Consider the following 18,903-nt stretch of genomic DNA (forward strand, 5'->3'; position numbering starts at 1 on the left):
CAACAAATTCCTTTGTTGTATGTCAGAGCTCCTAAACTTTAGTCCTGAAGTGCCACTAAGTGCAAGTGTCTTCATGTGTTTAATTTCAAAGTTTGTGAAAAAAAAATCTGTTTAGACTTTCAGCTATAAAGCTTTTATTATACTTTTCACTTGAGCAATCCGGAAGCATACACGGACAGCGCGGACGTGGACTACTTGTATTTATACTACAGAAAGCGTAAGCAGGTGGTCTGCTCCATGTTCACTTTGATAGCCGTGATCATGCAGTAATAGCGAGCTGATTTGGGCTGATTTGCACTCAAACAGATGGTAATCATGCAGATACATTCAACATAAAACACAGTCTCACATATATAAAAACTGTTGAAAAATAAAAGAAACAAAGAAAAAGGAGATCGCTATAAGCTCCGCCTCCATCAGCTGACAGGTGCGTCAGAGCGCGTCACGAAGGAGAGCCAAAATTCAGATAAACTATCTTTCGCCTATCTTTCATTCATTCTTTTTTCCGGTGGATCGCCTCATTCTGTTTGTGACACTGTACGCTGCAAACCATGCCGTGTTTTTACTAACAAGACGCAGTTTCCGACCATGAGTTATTCCATTACGGACGCAAACAGTTCTGTCGCTGAAGAACTGAAACGTAAACAAAGCAATTATGATCCATATTACAACGTTATTGCTTCGTTGGACTAAACGTGCTTCATGAGATGTCGTTCAGTGGACCCTTACCTTTCTAACTAAACGGGGATTTACAACTGTGGATGTGTTTATGACTCGTTATTACGACGGATCTGGTATGTACAGCGTTTCCATTGTTCATGTTTGTATGAGTACTGCTTACACAAATGTAGCAAATACAGTCTTTATAAGCTTTCCATTGAAAAACAGCAATCTGTTGTCGATGCTTGAGGCTTAGATCTTTATAATGATATATAGTTTGTCAAGATGAAATTTGTCCCGTTTCATTTAAAAATAACATGCAATATGACCCATGCATACATTTTGCACGCACACAAACACACACACACACACACACACACAGCGACATAGTCATGAATTCTTAAAGCAGCTCATGATGACGGTAAACAATCTAAAATGGTTTAAAACCAGCAGACTTTGACCCAAGACACCATGATAGCCAAGTCATGTCTGCAATCACTATATGACCTTGAACAATTATTAAACCAACATGCTAGTAGCCTTAGTCTGATAGATGATATCATCTATTGCCGATAGCTGATAGGCATCACAATGCTGAGCCGGCACGTTTTCTGCTTGTGCTACTAAACATTTTCAGACAAATGCTACAGAGCTCATAGTAAAAATAGTTAGTCTGGAGCCCTTCTATTAGTATGTTCCACTGTAAAAATTTGTATATAAAAAAAAATGCATTAATAATTCACATTTGCATTTTAATTAGGATTATGAGCTGCTTATATTTAAATGAACACAGTATTATACTATACCCTGAAACATTCAGTGCATATATTTAATCAAACAGCAACATCTGAGACAGGCATATCAAGATTTATGTCTTGTGGTCCTGGCAAAGCCAAAATAAAAGATGACATGGGTGAAAGCGAGCAGTAAGGTCTGTGGCACCTACAGATGCAAACTGTCTGTCTCTGTGTGTGTGTGTGTCTGTGTGTGTGTGTGTGTGTGTGTGTCAAACTGCTCCAGTGGGATGAAAGTCAAAACCCATCGGAGCCTGACATGTCCCTCTCATACCCATTTACATCATCCTGGCCTGTCAAGGACAACCACACTGAATCACAGATGAAGGAAGATCCTGTCCACATGACATGACTGATCCAAGATTGGAATAGTTCAGTGTTTTCATACACAGAGTGCAGTTAACTTAGCCTGACTTCGTCATACTCATATTCTAGGCAGAATGTGAGTCTGATACTGCTCCATTGCACTTGAATTATGGGGCGTGTCTTAACCGAACCAGTAAAAAAAAAAAAACTCTGCACTCAATTGGATAGACCTACAACCAATCAGAGCAACGCAGTAAGAGACGTATGTTGAGCGACGCATAGTTGTCAACAGAGTTCGGTTCAACTGCACGCATGCACGCTGGAACTGGAAGAAGTAGGAAAGTAATGAGTGTAAACGATCTTTGCCGCTGTTGTAAAAGGAGCTTAAGAGTACTTACAAGCATGAATAACATTTTTGAGAGAAACACAAAAGGTGCATGTATATACGAACAAGATCTCTGTCTAGGATTAGATCTCAACAATAATGAAAATAAATATTATCGCATTTGTCGGCCCTGTCTCAACTTTATTACACGGTCGCAACGCGACTTGACTAACTCTAAAAAATGGAAAGACGACGAAAGAGCGCTCAAGTGCTCTTTGATGACGTGGGTGGTTATGTAACCGCAGATAGCCTGTCCATCATCGATTAAAGCCCGCCCAGGCAATTTGATTGGCTCGGCCTTCTGGGAGCCGAGCATAATTACACCTCAATGGATCGAGTCCAGACCGAACTTCCCGTCCAAAAAATGTTGTGGGTGGGGTTCGGGCTGGCACCCAGGCTACAGTTAACTCACACGGTATTCCTTCCTTTTCCCTCCTTCCTTTCTCACAATATGTTAGTTTGCAGTCTTCGGTATTTTTATTTTTATTTTTTATTTTTGTGGTAACAATGTAAAAAAACAAACATAAAAACATCATGTATACTGACCTTTATGTCAGTACATAGTTGAAGCACCTTTGGCAGTCTTAACAGATCAAGGTTTTGGGGTATGATGCGACAAGACTCAGTTAAGCTTTAATTCATACAGCCAAAAATGGGGAGTGTTCAAATACATTCATCATCACTCACTTTCTCTCCTCATATTGCGAACTACAGCATGTAATGTTCATGTAATGCATAATAAATGACTGAATAAGCCAGCGGTTTGCGTGAAAGTGCAAACTGCCTCCATAGGGATTTTATTTTTCCTAATGCACCTTGCAAGTGCAGCACAACAGTGCAAAGTCATGACGGACATAAGCAGAGGCAAAATCTTTAATTGTCCTCTATAGCCACTGACAGATAATCTCTGTTTTTGGCATCATTCTGATGCTGACATCATTACAGTTTAGAGATGTAACGTTAAGAACCTTTCTTATGACAGATATCGGTTGTAACACAGTTTGTAAGATGGGAAGAAGGATGCGGGAACCGGCGAACATTTAAAGAAGCTTTAATAATAAAATAAACACAAAACAGCGCGATAGCCGCTCACGGACAACACAAACAAAACCAAATCACAAAATAAAACCCAGGCCTGGTCCTCTCTCGTCCTTCACTTTAGTATCCTAGTATCATCTCCTCTTTAGTATCCTTCCATATCTCCTCCGTGGGACTCGAGACCGGTGAGTGGTGCAGGTGTCGCTCATTTCCCAAATCACTCCACCGGCCTCGACCCGTTCCCATGGCTCTCGGCCCCGCCCCGCCCCACTCGTCACATCGGTATTATCACGGTATTAAACTGTGTTGGAAATGTTCAAAAACTACTGACACACAAATCATTTCACCAAGTTTGATATCTAAAACCAACAAACCACAAATGAAATTACTTTTTGTTTGCATAAACACTTAAACAATATCATTAATGATGTTTAGATTTTAAATGACCGCATGACTGACAACAGTTTATCTGTTGTACGAAATGTTTAAATAAAACCTTGAAAAGGTTTCACAAAATGGTTAAGCTCACATTTCAGCATTTAGATAAAATAAAAAAGGTGATGATAACTGATTAATAAATGATAATATGCATTTAATCTGCTCCATAAATAATTCTAAATACATTACTAAGTGTTTAAATGTGTAGAATCCACATAAGCATGTTTTTCATCCACTGGTCAAAAAATGCAGCAGAGCATGCAATTCGGTCTGTTTTACAGGCTCAATGTAAATGTAACTGTCTGTAAATCCACTCTTTGACACTAGGTGGTGCTTATGGAACAGCAGAATTACAGTTGTTTCCCCGTAACCTCATTTGCAGCATTGCAAATAAAAACACTTAAGCATTACATGGAGCAAAGATGAAAACAAACTTTTCAAGACATTCAGATTCTTCAAAGGTACATCCATATAATTAATTAATTAATTCATTGATTTATTTGTATAACTTCCTTAGCACTCTTAAAAACCTTTTAAGAGTGTTTAAGGCTTTCTGTCTTGCTTTCACACAAAACAAAACTACTCTGCGGGCAGTGCACATATGAAACTGTTACTTAAAACGGTTGTTTATGCTGGACAGTATTTTGTTGTTCAAATAGCAGAATACGGTTTTAATAATTAAAAATATAAAAAAATAATACTAAACATGGGGAATTTTATCACGATTTATTAGGGGTGCTCCGATCGGCCGATCGTGATCGGAGCACCCCTACGATTTATCGGCAATCTAGGCTAAAAATAATCTTTATAATAACCTAAAAATTGGCATCCAACACTACTGGGAACTGAAGGCTAAAGACACAAATTGCACAAGCCAAAATGAATTCGCTTCACAAAATTTGCATGGCTTAAGACCATTTTATTTCCTTTTTGCCCTGTTGACTTTTGCTAATTCTTTATCTGAATAATTCAAAGCTGAAGTCTTTATATTTCAGGATAAAATGAGGCATTACAGCTCATGTTGCCAAGCTCAACCGCAATAACAGACCAGCCAGAATAAACCTAACACTTTAATGGCCTTCTGAAAAAACAGAACTGTATTGGTCAGTTACATTCATTTCTTTTTGATGCTCCTAACTATAGATTTGGTGCACATCAGATGCATGATATTAAATATGAATATGTATCTCAACTGGTACAGCATGACACTAACAATTTAAGACAAGTGTTTGATATGCATGTCAGTAACATTTAATGTAAATTTAAAATTTTAATTTTATTTATTTATTTTTATTTTATTTTCAAAAATAACGGATGGAAACTACAGGCTATTATTGAGAAAAGAAACTATACATTGTCTGACAGTAACATTAAGAATGAAGATTTGTTTTGGGTGTGGGGGGTAAAAATGGCTTTTAACTAGATGGCTGACAGACAGGTAACAGCTAGTGAGGCTGGGAAAACACACATCCAGCACCCGTAAGGGTAAGGGCGAATGAATCATTCGATGTAACCGGATCTTTTTGAACCAGTTCACCAAATCGAACTGAATCGTTTTAAACAGTTCGCATCTCCAATACACATTAATCCACAGATGACTTAAGCTGTTAACTTGTTTAATGTGGCTGACACTCCCTCTGAGTTCAAACAAACCAATATCCCGGAGTAATTCATTACTCAAACAGTACACAGACTGAACTGCTGTGAAGAGAGAACTGAAGGTGAACACAGAGCCGAGCCAGATAACGAACGAATGCTGAGCGAGTGGATCATTGATACAACCCTCCCTTCTCTCCAAGTACTGTACTCATCCAGAGTGAGCAAAAGGGCCAGTAAAATCACTCTGGACCCCTCATATCCAGCACACTCCCTCTTTGAACTGTTGCCAACTGGTCGACGCTACTGAGCTTCGAGCACCAGAATGGCCAGACACAGAAACAGTTTCTTTCCTCGGGTGCTTAACAATAATCTTGGAACACACAACACAATATACATTACCTATTTAACACCATACTTGTTTGTATTTCAAATTTGCACACATCATACCTGTTCATCATAACTGTCTATACTATATTTTGTTTTTGCTTTTTTTGTACATTGTCTATTTTGTCTATTTTTTATATTCTTCTTATTATTATTGGTGTCCTGTCTTGTCACTGTCATTCTGTTGCACTGTGGAGCTTCTGTCACTAAAACAAAATCTTTGTATGTGTAAACATACCTGGCAATAAAGCTCATTCTGATTCTGATCACTTGTTATTGTGCTATCTGTCTTCTCTCCTAACTCTGTGTATGTGGTGAGTGAACTTTCATGTACTGTAACCGTCTACTGCTAGCAAGCGGCTTACCATGAACTCATAGTGCCTCCGTAGTACGCATTATTTGTTTTCCGTGCCTTTCTTCATTCGGATTCACACTTCAAGTGAATGATGAAAACACTGTATGTTCCTAAACCCTGGGTTAATGTGCATTGGTACTAAAGTGCAGAATTAATACCACAAAAACAGTGCTAACCCTGCTCCAAATCATGGTTTCATAACCTAACCATGGTTTCATCAGACTAAATGTGTGAAATGTACCTCTACCCAGGGTTAAATACAAAGATTAAAACGATGATAACCCTGGGGTTAAGACCAGTGCGAAAATCCCTATTATAAGTGAGAAGCTAAGAAGCTAAGTTTAAAAGAAAAACAAATTAACCACTGTTAGAAAGCAGCCAGCTTATTTACCACACATCTTGATGAGATACGCTTAACTGCAGAGCTTTTGATTTGATTTCAAGCCCATAACAGGGATATCGCTCTCTACACCCCACCTAGGCCAAAAAATTCCTTCTACTTTTCATTTGACCAATTCATTATTTTACTTCTCAAAAAAATACAATAAAATTATATATATGCTATATATGATTTAGCTAATTTTACAAAACACAGAACTGGTGGCATGTTTTACACAGAGTTCCTAACTCTGCAGAATGAGTTATGAGTTGTTTCCTAATGGGCTGTATGTTTCAGGCCGGCTGTTTCCTGCAGGCATGACCACGGGCCCAGCAGCATCTGTTAGGTTACCACACAGGAACAGAAAGCGAGATAAATAAACTTACAGCAAGACCTGATGGGCATATAAAAAATTCAGAGTAGGGCATTCAGGGAGAAAATAACAGCTTTTCAAAGCGCGCAGATTCTCGGTGTGATCAAACAGAACAAAGAAGAAATATCAGAATAGGACTAGACTGGTCTGTGAAACAGATCAATAGTTTTAGCAAGGCAATTCTAAAGCATTTACTCTACACACCAAACAAAATAAATACATTAATTAATTAATTAAAATAAATTAAAATACATATGTACTAAGTCATTGATTTAACTTAAAAGTGCACACACACTGTGGACTGAAGTGACTAAATGCAAGCAAGCAAACATGGAAGCACATGTAACGTGTTGCAGTATGATGTATATAGAGAAAAAATAAAATAAAATAAAGGGTGTCCAAACACACTTGATGCAGATTCACTGGACTTGGACAGAAAAAAATTAATGAACATCTCTAATCTATAGTTGCAACTTTGTGCATTGGGGTGAACGATTTGGGAAAAAAAAAAAATTAATATCATGATTTTATCACAATTCTTTGTCATGTTGGTTTTACTATTTTGCAAGTTGTCTGAGCATTACAGCCAAACTAATTTCTCTATTGTAAAGACAAAAAAAAAAAGAAAAAAAAAGAATAGCAGATATTTAGGTCAAGTATTAATTACTGTTAATGAATACTTATGTGTAGGCATACTGCAGAAAATATGGCCATAATACCAACCCCTATAGAAAACATTATTTACAAATGCTGCAATATTTCTCAGCTCACAGTAAAAAAGAAAAATGAATACAATACACTAGCAGAAAATGACAACATTAAAGCACAAATGTGCACTGGCTCTATGGGGAAGTGTTCCTGCAACACACTATTAAAGTAAATTGAGAAACCGACAGAGGCAGCAGTTTTTGAGCACACTGTGACAGAGGTTAATAACAAATCCATGCCTGTCAGCCGGAGCTAAACAGATATGAATGCAGAGGGCAATAAAGATATTGTGAACTCTGGGGTTTTACAGCACTCTAGTACAGCGATTCTGAATGCTGACAGATTCTTGGAACGGCATCAACTTTCAGACACAAATAATCAATTCTTCATCCTCAGTGGGACAGACAGCTTTCATCACAATGCCAGCCAGAAGCCATTCTTCAGACTCCAGCATGAGCTGCTAAAAGCATCTGAAAACATGCAGAGCTGTGACCGACAAGTGTGGCCTTCATAAAGCTTCACCTGTCTCACAGCAGGAGCTGAAGAAAACAGACCTGCTCTTAAAAAAAAAAAAAAAAAAAAAAAACAATTATATATATATATTGAATTTACTCATTTTTTTAAGGTAAGCGCCAGTTGCAATCAATTTATTTTAACTACATTTAAATAAACAAATTTAGCTGACTAGCTTTCAACATTTTATTTTATTAGCTAAAATAAATTGTTTGCAACCAATTACCTTCACAAAATGTAGTATCATTTTTTTCAGTGTGCAATGTCAATAAGCCCAAAAACAAAAGCATTATCTACTCAATATAACAGGTCTGATTGTTTGCTCTTTATGAGGTACAGACAGCATGGTAAAATCCCTGCTGAAGAAAGCGCTTTGTTTCAAGGTCTCGCTGTCCTTGTAGTAAAGTCAGACAACAGTAGAGTCGGTCACATGCTGCCTTGCATGTGTTTTTAACTGACAGGGTTTGTAATCATCAGACCTCCGGCACTTTAACTTCCCCTCCCAGTGCTCAGAGGCTCTTTACTGAGTTCACTCTCAGAGCTCTCAATGAAACGATGAGCCCGGTTTACAGCTATTAACATTCCTCGCAGGTAATCCGATCACAAGTATTCAGCCACTGCCACCGAACATGCTTTGTGAAAGGGATAGTTCACTCAGAAATGGAAATTCTCACATTTAGTAATTTAAAGACTTTGGTTCATCTTCAGAACACAAAGAAACATATTTTCAATATTCCCTCATCATTTTTGTCTATTCACTGGAAGTCCACACAACCAAAACGTTCATGAAAATACAAAAATACAGTCTGAAAGTAATCCATATGAAACTAATGATGCAATACAACTTAATCGCTTTGTATGATGAACAGATTTAATCTAGGCTTTTGTTCATGTTTTGAAGCAAATTTGCAGTGTTGCTCAATAAGATGACCAAAAGCAATTTGAGGAATAAATTGAAGCAACTGACTGAACCCATCAGCAAAGTGTGCTGTATAAATAAACAAGATCACAATGCCTGTTTTCTCTACAGTTTCAGAGTCATTACAGATACTGATTAACAACCACATTCGGGTTAAGCAAAAAAACAAAAAACTTTTTTTTTTCATTTTATTAAATCCTATACTTTGCTGTACTATAGTTATATATATACATATATATTGTATTGTTCATCAACCTCACATTTGCCATGGTTGCAAACCTTTTTTAGCCAAATTTATGAGGTTGCTGTTTCAGAGCCAGGTTAGGCTGCAACATTTTAAAAGGTAAGTTTTAATCTTTCAATCAGTTTTGACATGAATTAGCTGAAAGTCACAAATCTATGTTGTTGTTAAGTATGATTAATGATTAAGTATTATGAAATGCTTGTGAAACGTTTTACAGGTGTGTTAAAAACATTTAACATGAAATCATATTAAATATTAAACGTGAGAACCAGTGTGTCTGCTTGATAGCTCACTTAAGGCGGGCGTACACGGTGCGATTTTTGCTGTCGTACGAGTTCGCATGCGATTTTTTTCGATCGTGTGGAAATCGCGTATTCTCGTATGGTCGCGGCTCGTATCATTTGCGATGAATTACGAGCCGAGCAGAGTGGCTTACGAGCACTTCCCGACCTCCCGATCATTTTTAAACATGTCTAAAAAGTTCGTGAGCTATCGGTTTGAATTCATGCCATTAGTGCGGTTGCACGAGCCGATTTGTTGATTTATTTGAAGTTTACCAATCACGAACTAGGAAAACCACAGAAGAAGAAATACGAAGACGGCAGCTGAAGTCTGTCAGGAACAGCGAGCGCTGTATGATGTTTCTACTAACGTATTCCAATGCCTTTTTAGTTCTCTCTCTCTCTCCCTCTCTCGCTCACATACGCATATGTAGTTTACAGGGACTCTCCATAAACGTAAAGGTATTCTATACTGTATATCCCAAAACACTACCTCTATCCATCACAAAAAATGCATGTTTAAAATTTCTATTAAACACCGTATAGTATTTTTTTAAGCCATTTGGTTTACGAGGGCACAGTAATTGTCCTCACAAACCATGTTTACATTTTAATACCCATTTCACATATTTATAAACCATATACAAGAACACACACACAGGGTAATCAAACGTCCCGGTTTCCTATTGCTGAAAAATAACCTGTACGTGTAGGAAACAGTCACGGCTCGTATCAATATTTTATTTGCAGTTATGAGAGAGGGAGAGCAGTTATTAGGTGCGTTCCACTTGAAGCACCGCTGCACGCACAGAATGATCACCTGTGCGTGCAGCGCTGCTTCAAGTCGAACGCGTCTATCAACTTCGTGCGATTGCTTCAGGAATTCGCCGGTTGTAAAATCGTGTCGTATATCATCTCGTCCGTACGATTTTCAGATAAACTCACTCGTGCCGTGTGCGTGGACATACGATCTTCCGACCATCCGAATTCGCACCGTGTACGCCCGCCTTTAGTAGTAATAAACAATTAGTAATAAACGTTTACTTATTCATGACAACGGTATCGCTTTAGTTACAGCAGATGATAATGATTAAAATGAGCCCAAAAACAACATCAAAAATCCAAAGATGTTGAAATAAACCAGAATAATAACAATAAAAACAAGACAGAGCATTGTGACATGATAACTGAAGACAGTCCTGGGGTGTATTCCAGAAAGCAGGGTTAACTTACCGTGAACTAAACCCTGAACTCTCGGTTGATTAACCCCAAACTTTGCTTACTCGAGGTATGTGGTTCCAAAAACGCGTCCAGGAGTAAGTTCATTCAACTCAGATTAACTTATATATAAGTTAAACATTACCTTGTCATAGTTTTATAATTTATACATACCTCTAAATACATAATTTATAGATAACTCTTAAATATGCCAATAAACGAAATAATCATATTAGAATAATATATTACCTTATTACTTATATTAGCGCTTACTCATTAACATATTATGTATCATAACAACTATATATATTATAATAGGCTATATTACATATTGTAATATTATATAATGTTCTGTCACGCCCACTGAAGGCTCGCTGAAGTGAACTAACCCTGGAACAGACGCTGCTCCGGAGCAGGTTAAGTTCAGAGAGTGAGTTGCTGAAAGTTACCTGTGTTTTGGAACCGAAAGTTGAGGTTATCCGCTTACTTACTCTTAAAACATACCCGGGTATGTGACATAACCTGCTTTCTGGAACACCCCCCAGGTCACACACACGGTGACAAAAGCTCTGATGCACACAAATATACCAGGACTAAGGCCCCGTCCACACGGAGACGGAGCTCACCCCAATCCGATCTTTTTTTTCCTCGTCTCAAGAAATATCCGCGTCCACACGAAACCGCATAATGATGTCGTATACATGCCAGACCAGTATGTGGCGCTGTAATTCTGCCACAGACATACACTAAAAACAGAGAAGAAGACTTGGACTATGCTCATAAACCTTGCGCGTGGTACACAAACGAACATGGAACAATACATTTATTAATCTGTGTTAATGTTAGTTAATAAAAAGACAATCGTTCAGTGTTTGTCATGTCATGTTTTGTCAGGGGTGTCTGACTAGGGGAGAGACGTGGGCTGATGACGTCATCGTTTCAGAAAATATACGGATCAGCCGTCCAGACGAAAACGCAAAGACGGCGTTTTTAAAATTTATCCACTGGGACCCGGTTTAAAAAAATAGCAGTTTCACCTTATGAAAACGCCGGATCCGTGTGGACAAAACGCCTATCCGATAAAAAAATTGTGCGTATTCACTGAAACGCGTCTCCGTGTGGACTAAGCACTAAGTATCAGTGAAAATATCAACAGAAAGAAATAATTATCACCACAATGATAATAGCTAAATAATTGAAGAGGTTGTGGTTATAATATACGAGCAGTGTGATACACTATTATATTATTATTTTATTTCATTTTTTCTCACTGTGAATATCGGTTCTGGAATGCTGGAACTGCTCCAGTTGTTGAAGCAATTATGAAACCACAACAAAAAACAATTATGCAACAGAACACACTGCTTAATTTAATAATTAATTAATATGCTCAAAAAATATATAATTAATTAATACAATGCGAAAATAGCCTTCAGGTGTTAAAACTGGTTTAAGTTACTGAAGTAGCCTAATTATTCAAATAAACAATGTGACACTTTTAACAAGCAGAGTAACTGTTATTGAAGAGAAACTGAAGAGCACTCATGCACAAGACAAACAGCATGTGTACGGTAGTCCAAGTGTCAGAAAGCTGCCATCTGTCAAACAATGAACCACACTTCTGATATTCCCACTTTGAGTGTTCGGTTTACCCAGAGAAAAAATACATTTCAAAATCTCAGGCAACTTTGTGTCACTAAAGTTACTGCCTCTAAAGTTTCAATCACTTTAAAGGAACCACCGAAAGCCACTGTTCCTGACGAGGGTACAAAAAGGTGGAACATTTTCAGTAAATTTCACATACATTCCAGAAATTTTGGGAACTTTCCAGGATTCCTTGGGATCTACCAAGGTTTTTTGGAAATTTACAGGCTATTTTCCAATCCTTTTGCGAGCCTATTCCTGACAGAGGTAATCTTAATGCTACAGTAGTTGACATTTAATCTTTCTTGCATTAAAGCCACACAGATGATAGCAGTCTCTATTATGCTAGTAAACAGCAGCTGAGCACTGGGGGACAGGAATAATGCACAGGAGTGGCAGCACAGCCTGCTGAGCAGGAACAGGAGGGGCGCTCTACACACTCCCTCTATTCCTCCAGCATTTCAGTTCCCAAAATCAACTCATTGTGAGCACAGATGTCATCAGAGTAACGTCTTCTGAAGTCACCAAACCTGTACAGCGTCCCTCTTCACAATAGAACTGCCAATGTACAGAAACAGTTGAGGTTTGTCAGTGTCATCAAATTCAAAATCGAGTCCTTCGTGACGCAAATGCAACTGCAGCAGATCTGAAGTGAAGTGGTTTAAGAGACATGGTGTTAAGACTTTCACAGACACTCACAGCTACAAACCAACAAAACACCACATCACACAAATCACAGAAAACCAATGACCTCTCACTGAGGCAGCTGATCTCCAGCTAGTGTAACTGCGACCTTTGATGGGAACCAAAGAACTATTCAGAAACGTTTTTCATTTCATTTGAGTATTTTACAAAATGTACATATTGATGGAATATAATTGAACTACTTCCACAATTAGTATGTGTATTCTCCATAGAAGCGGTCACAGAACTGCAATGGTGTTTTATCAATGAGATGTTTTTGCTGCGTTATTATGGTTCTATCATACGTTTCAGATTTGTCTGTCCCTCAGAAACACATAGCAACAAACCTAACTGTAGTAAGTCACTACATGTTAGTCGGATACTCTCTTCTCATCTGGACTTCACACCAACAGCCTAAGTCTGGCTTTTCAAGACACAAAAGAACAATTCATTGAATGCAAAGCTGTCAGAATTTCAGTAAGAGACAAAATACTGAACAGAAAATAATAATCAGAAAATGCTTTGTAGACATTTGAGGCCTTGAGACTGACGGATGGATGTCTATGCTACTCTCTCCTTAACCGAATCCAAGGTTTGCAGGAACTTCTAATGGGACGAAGGACAGACGATGATTTGCATCATTCAAACCAACATGTAAATGCAGGACTCATGGAAATAGATTCAAATCCGCTTCCTGGTCACCTTGCACAGGGAAACAAGTGCTCAGCTATCCTTACATAACTGAATTCATCATATTTTCCATTCATATTTCTATTCAAATTAGGATATGCCAATTAAATCATAATACATTACATGTATTAATAAAAATGCCCATTACAAAAAGGGCACATTGGCCTGTCTTAAAAAAAGGCCTTTTTTTCCACACTATTTGAGTATAAACCCCAACGTATACATTTTTTTGTTTTTGTTTTTGCAGTTTTTATAGTTTTTTTTGTGTGTGTGTGTGTGTGTGTGTGTGTGTGTGTGTGTGTGTGTGATAGCTATGTGTACTGTCGAAAACAGAGCTTTTGTAATATCGAATAATATCAGTCTTTAAATGTAAATATATTTACAGTGTACCTGAAATATACTTGCAATAGTTCCACTTCAGTGTAATTAAATATACTTCAGTATATCTTTAGTTGGACTTCAGCACTACTTCTGCACAACTGAAGTGCATTAGTACAAATTACATTTAACAAACTTTAAGGCCCCTGTATTTAGTAAACCAAAACAATTGAGGGCATATTTATTAAGTACATAATAAGTAAATGTATTTGTAATATACGTAGTATGAAATAAATGTATTTCAAATACATTTTTGTATATATATTTTTCACAAGGGCAAAAAAAAAACACATTCTGGAAAAACAGGACTAGACCCAAAATGCCTTCCCCTCCTTTGATTAGAGACAGGCCAGTGGTGACCCGGACTGTGGTGTGGACTGTTGTCCTGTCACTGTGATGGAGGGGTAAAGACAGGCTGTGTGTGATCAGGTGCAGCTTTAATGACCAAACTCAACCATGCTCAACCACGCATGACCAGTGAATGCACACACAGCAGCTCTATAGCTCCAACCTACTGTTAGAAAAACAAAACAAAAAAAATACGATTTCAGCCACCATAGATTATGAAATTTTAATAATCAAGATATAACAATTATTATGCCCCATTCTGCCCCCTTTCCAGCGGTGCGATTTCACTCCTCCATAAAAGCCCAGTTTCACGCCAGATAAGTAAATTTATGTAATTAGACTTTTGCAAAATGGGACATGCTTGATTTCTTAAAGTTGATTAGATTTAGGACTAATCGTATTTTAAAAGCATGAAAGCGAACTTGCATGGTTCAGCTCAGAGACAGAACAGAACAGGGACAAGTAAAGTCATCTATTAGCACCTAAACTGACAAATACATGCAAACGTGTGATTATTCAGGTAAACCCTTGTTGGTTATGTAATAAATGAGCGTAAACAGTTGAGAATGAAACTAGGTGTGAAACAGTCAATTGGATCGGGGCGGCTCTTAAAGAGACAGTGGGCTATATTCTGTTAATATTAATAGTAATCAAACAAAATCACTCACTGCTCTTCACCGAAGGACTTTTGTCACTTCAATAAGAAAGAAAGGAAGTCTTACTCTTACTGATCTGATTATGCACCGATTGTTACATTTGTTTATTTTTTATTTGTCATAATCATTCATATATAGTTTTCAACTCGTCCTATCATTAGTAGAGACTTTAGGACCTGAAGTGGGTCAGAGTTCAGATCAGATCAGCATCAGCAGCTCTTAAAGCAGCCAAAATAACCTAACAATCCAGCTGCTGTGATGTCTGCTTATCAAAGAACACAAGAAAAAAAGAGAGAAATTCATCTATATTTAATTTAGAATTTAGTGTTTCATAACTTTATTCAATTTTAGTATTTTTAGTACTGTGCCCTTCAGCAAGTAGGAAATATACAGATATATCCTACTTGAAGGGCACAGGTAAATATGACATTTATTATAATGGGATTTAAGTTCTCTTGAATTAAAAGTTATTTTTAAAGTCTAACAAATGTTAAAATTGATAGCTCTCAATAATACTGTTATTCTACTTTGTTTTTTTTTACATTTGGTTTTATTTCCAAAGTGACAAGCTCACACAGAACACAAATTCTGTCCATTTGAGTGGATTCTGACTAACTTAAAACATTTCTGATTGGCCAGTGCATTCACAAGCTCATCAAACATGTCTGATATTGGGCCTGGCATTGTAAAATGTATGTACTGACTTGGTACCACAGTACTGATACCACTGACAACACTAACAATGACATTATTTAAACCGGCTCATGATGCATAAAACTACATTATTGCAATGCAAACATTGTTTTTATTGGAACTAGCAATTTGGCCAATGGCATTAAACAGCAGCTCATTTAATGGACAAAAGGACCTGCTGAAGATCTGCCTGAATGTGTTTTATCAACCATTATTCAACACACACTGATGTCAAATCATATTAAACATTACCAGCAATTAAACCAAGAGAACAGATGATAAAACAGGAAAGTAAGGAAAACAAATAATAATAATGTCAGGCCACTAATGGTGCTTCTCTGTAGCTCCATCACTCCTCCTCATTTCCTGTTCACACAGGAAGCAGCCAGTGAGAGGAAATTCTTCCTTTAATGAAAACAGCAGACAATGTCACACTGCTGCCGGGCAAGAGTATATGGAGATCTTAATAATAGGGGTGTAAGAAAATATTGCGAGAAAAAGCAGGTGTCAGGATCGGCTGCAGCATGTTGGGGGTGTTTTGTGCAGTTGGGGCGATGCTAGCGGCGTGGTCTCGCCCATTCCACAAACTTCATGTATTTTCTTGTATTTATAAATACAAACTTAAAAACCTGAGAAATTCAAGTTGAACGGTTCTGAGAATGTTTAACGTTTATTTATTTTATTGCTTTACACCTTTTTTTTTTTTTTTAGGAACCCTGAAATCACATTATTTTTCATTGATATTAAGCAAATTAAATTTTTTTGTTCAGATCAAAATGTTATGACGTCTGTCACAACTTTAAACTTAAACTGTGATCATTTAAAGAACATATATAGATTTATACAGATTATAAATTACTCATATTGCACAAAATGTGGTTCAGTAACACTTCATGTTACAGGGACTGATTATTGCAAATGCAGATCCCACTGTGCTCGGGTAAGATATTTGTATTTATTTAGGCCTATTCATTTTTTTTTTTTTTTTTGCTAAGGTTTGCTAAGCATACGGTGGTGTGTTTTTAATGACAGCTTTCCTAAAAATATATCCTATTCCTAAAATAAGAAATATCCCAATATATTGCCTTGCTTACAGCATCCCAATGTATCGCAAAATATCGTATCGTAACCCCGGTATTGTCATACGTATCTTATTGCCGAATTCTTGGCAATACACAGCCCTATTTAATAACAGCTGATGGCAGACCAGACCGGTTTTATCTAGCTCCTAATACATGACTACACAAACACACGGGAAGTAGCAGACAGCATCCTCTGACCTGTGACCCCTGCTCACCTGTCCCGACACTCGACCAGAAATGAGTCAGCAGGAAAAGCACTGACAAACAGTTCTTATAAAGACTGACCTCTGCGAGACAGCTTTACAGTTTACTTAAGATAGGCCTATATTTCAGAGTGAAAAACTAAGTCAAAAATAAAAATAAATTCAGATGCTCAGTTAAGTTTAAAAGGTGAAACAAAGCCCAAGTACAGAGATGTGACATGCAGCTGAAATCCCAGTGAGCTGCCAAACAGACTTGCAGTTTTGGACATCACAGGCAGGCTTGAGTCAGTGATCACAGGTGAGCGAACAGCGACGGTGCCCAAAATTACTGATGATTTTCAAGCATTCGGCTCCACAGAGTAAGTGTGAAGTTGTTACACCTGTGTCTCTTACTTGATCATAGACACTCACTCAAATCTAATTAACACACATCACATAAATGGCACGTCTGAGCACAGATTAATTCTCTTATTTGAAAAACAAACATATTTGTGTGTTTCAAACACACCTGACATGCACCAGTGATTACTGTTGTATGGTAACACATGCAGGTGTGTTGTTTGGGAAGCTTGTATACATTCACACATCAGGGCTGTTGTGTATAATTGATGTATATTCACAACCATATAAAGGTGTTGTGTCCATTGTTTATATATTTGGTGTATATATTCACAGTCAGTGTTTCACATCTGTTGTTTACGAATTCAGCATTTATATTCACAGACATAACAGTGTTTCATGCCTATTGCTTCAGTGTCAAGTCTGTAGTTTATTATTATATATCTATATATGGGTGCCATGTCTGATGTGTGCGAGTTAATACTGAGAAAATAAACAACAGATATGTCATTTGTTAACATATTTGGTATATATTAAATGTATTTACACATAACAGGGCGACTGGTTTGCTGCTTATATATCCTGTAACCTTATATATTTACAGACATATAGGTGTATCATGTCTTATGTATTTATTTGGTATGTTTAATCACACACATATCATAGTGTCATGTCTGTTGTTTATATATTTTGAATATCTACATATCGACACATAAGAGGCTGTCAGGTCTGTTGTTGATGTAGCACGATACGCTAGCTAACGCTAATCATTCAATCCACACTATCGATCACAAATGGAGCAACACGAACAATACAGCCCTGTTTCACATTCAGACGGTCATTTGAACATCTCCGTGGTATTTAAACCCCCGAAGCAGCTGATTTGATGAGGATAAACACGCGCTGAAGGGAATATGTCTGTGAATGTGTCAGTCCTGTCAGAGTCTCACTCACCTAACAGCGCGCGAAGATGCTTCAGACGCGTGAAAACATCCTTCTTTGAGTCCAGAACTTTCTGTGTAGATTTCTTGACGTCTCCATAACCCCTTCGAGTGAACATTCCGCTGTAAAAGGCGATTCTGTAGCCGCTCTCTTACCTTCCTTTCACCATTCAGACCCGTGTGTCTCTTGTGTGTATGTGTGAAGAACAGCAGCTGCCTGACCGACCGACGGACGGACAGCGGGGCGCCAGATCCTCTGGAAAAAATCCCCCGTGAGCACAACATGCCAGATTTAGACCGTTTTCGCACGACTGCTGCTCTCGTCTAATTAAGCTGATGATATTGATCAACCTAAAAGCTCACAAAAAAAAAGACAAAAAGAAGAATTACGAGGAAAGCTTAAGTAAACACAATTTTATTTTTATTCAATTATCAGATGGCAACGTCTTGACAAAAATAAATGAATAAATAAAATGAACGAAAACATTAACTCTTCTTGTATGCATTCAGTACATCTTGGTGTACAGCAATGCATTATAATACATCCTTAGGATAAAGAGTACACTGAGATGCACTGACAATATGTTTTACACACAAACACATAGAGGGTTTGTACAAAATATGGCAACACGTACCGCCGTTGTGGGTGTG

The 18,903-nt window shown here is 37.6% G+C and overlaps 1 protein-coding gene across 5 annotated transcripts in view; it reads right to left on the bottom strand.

Annotated features, from left to right (window-relative positions):
* The window catches only part of LOC127976228 (ral GTPase-activating protein subunit alpha-2), a 154,197-nt gene extending 135,691 nt beyond the window's left edge, over positions 1 to 18,506 (bottom strand). Inside the window, exon 1 of one of the 5 annotated variants that reach the window (XM_052580507.1) lies at positions 18,266 to 18,506. In XM_052580507.1, coding sequence (XP_052436467.1) covers positions 18,266 to 18,371 — 106 coding nt within the window. In that variant the 5' untranslated portion in view covers positions 18,372 to 18,506. The remainder of the gene's footprint in view (positions 1 to 18,265) is intronic. The other 4 variants (XM_052580506.1, XM_052580508.1, XM_052580509.1 and 1 more) reach the window with 4 other exon arrangements.
* Between the last annotated feature and the right edge of the window lie 397 nt (positions 18,507 to 18,903).

The sequence above is a fragment of the Carassius gibelio genome, chromosome B17, assembly GCF_023724105.1.
Source record: "Carassius gibelio isolate Cgi1373 ecotype wild population from Czech Republic chromosome B17, carGib1.2-hapl.c, whole genome shotgun sequence".
NCBI lineage: Eukaryota > Metazoa > Chordata > Actinopteri > Cypriniformes > Cyprinidae > Carassius > Carassius gibelio.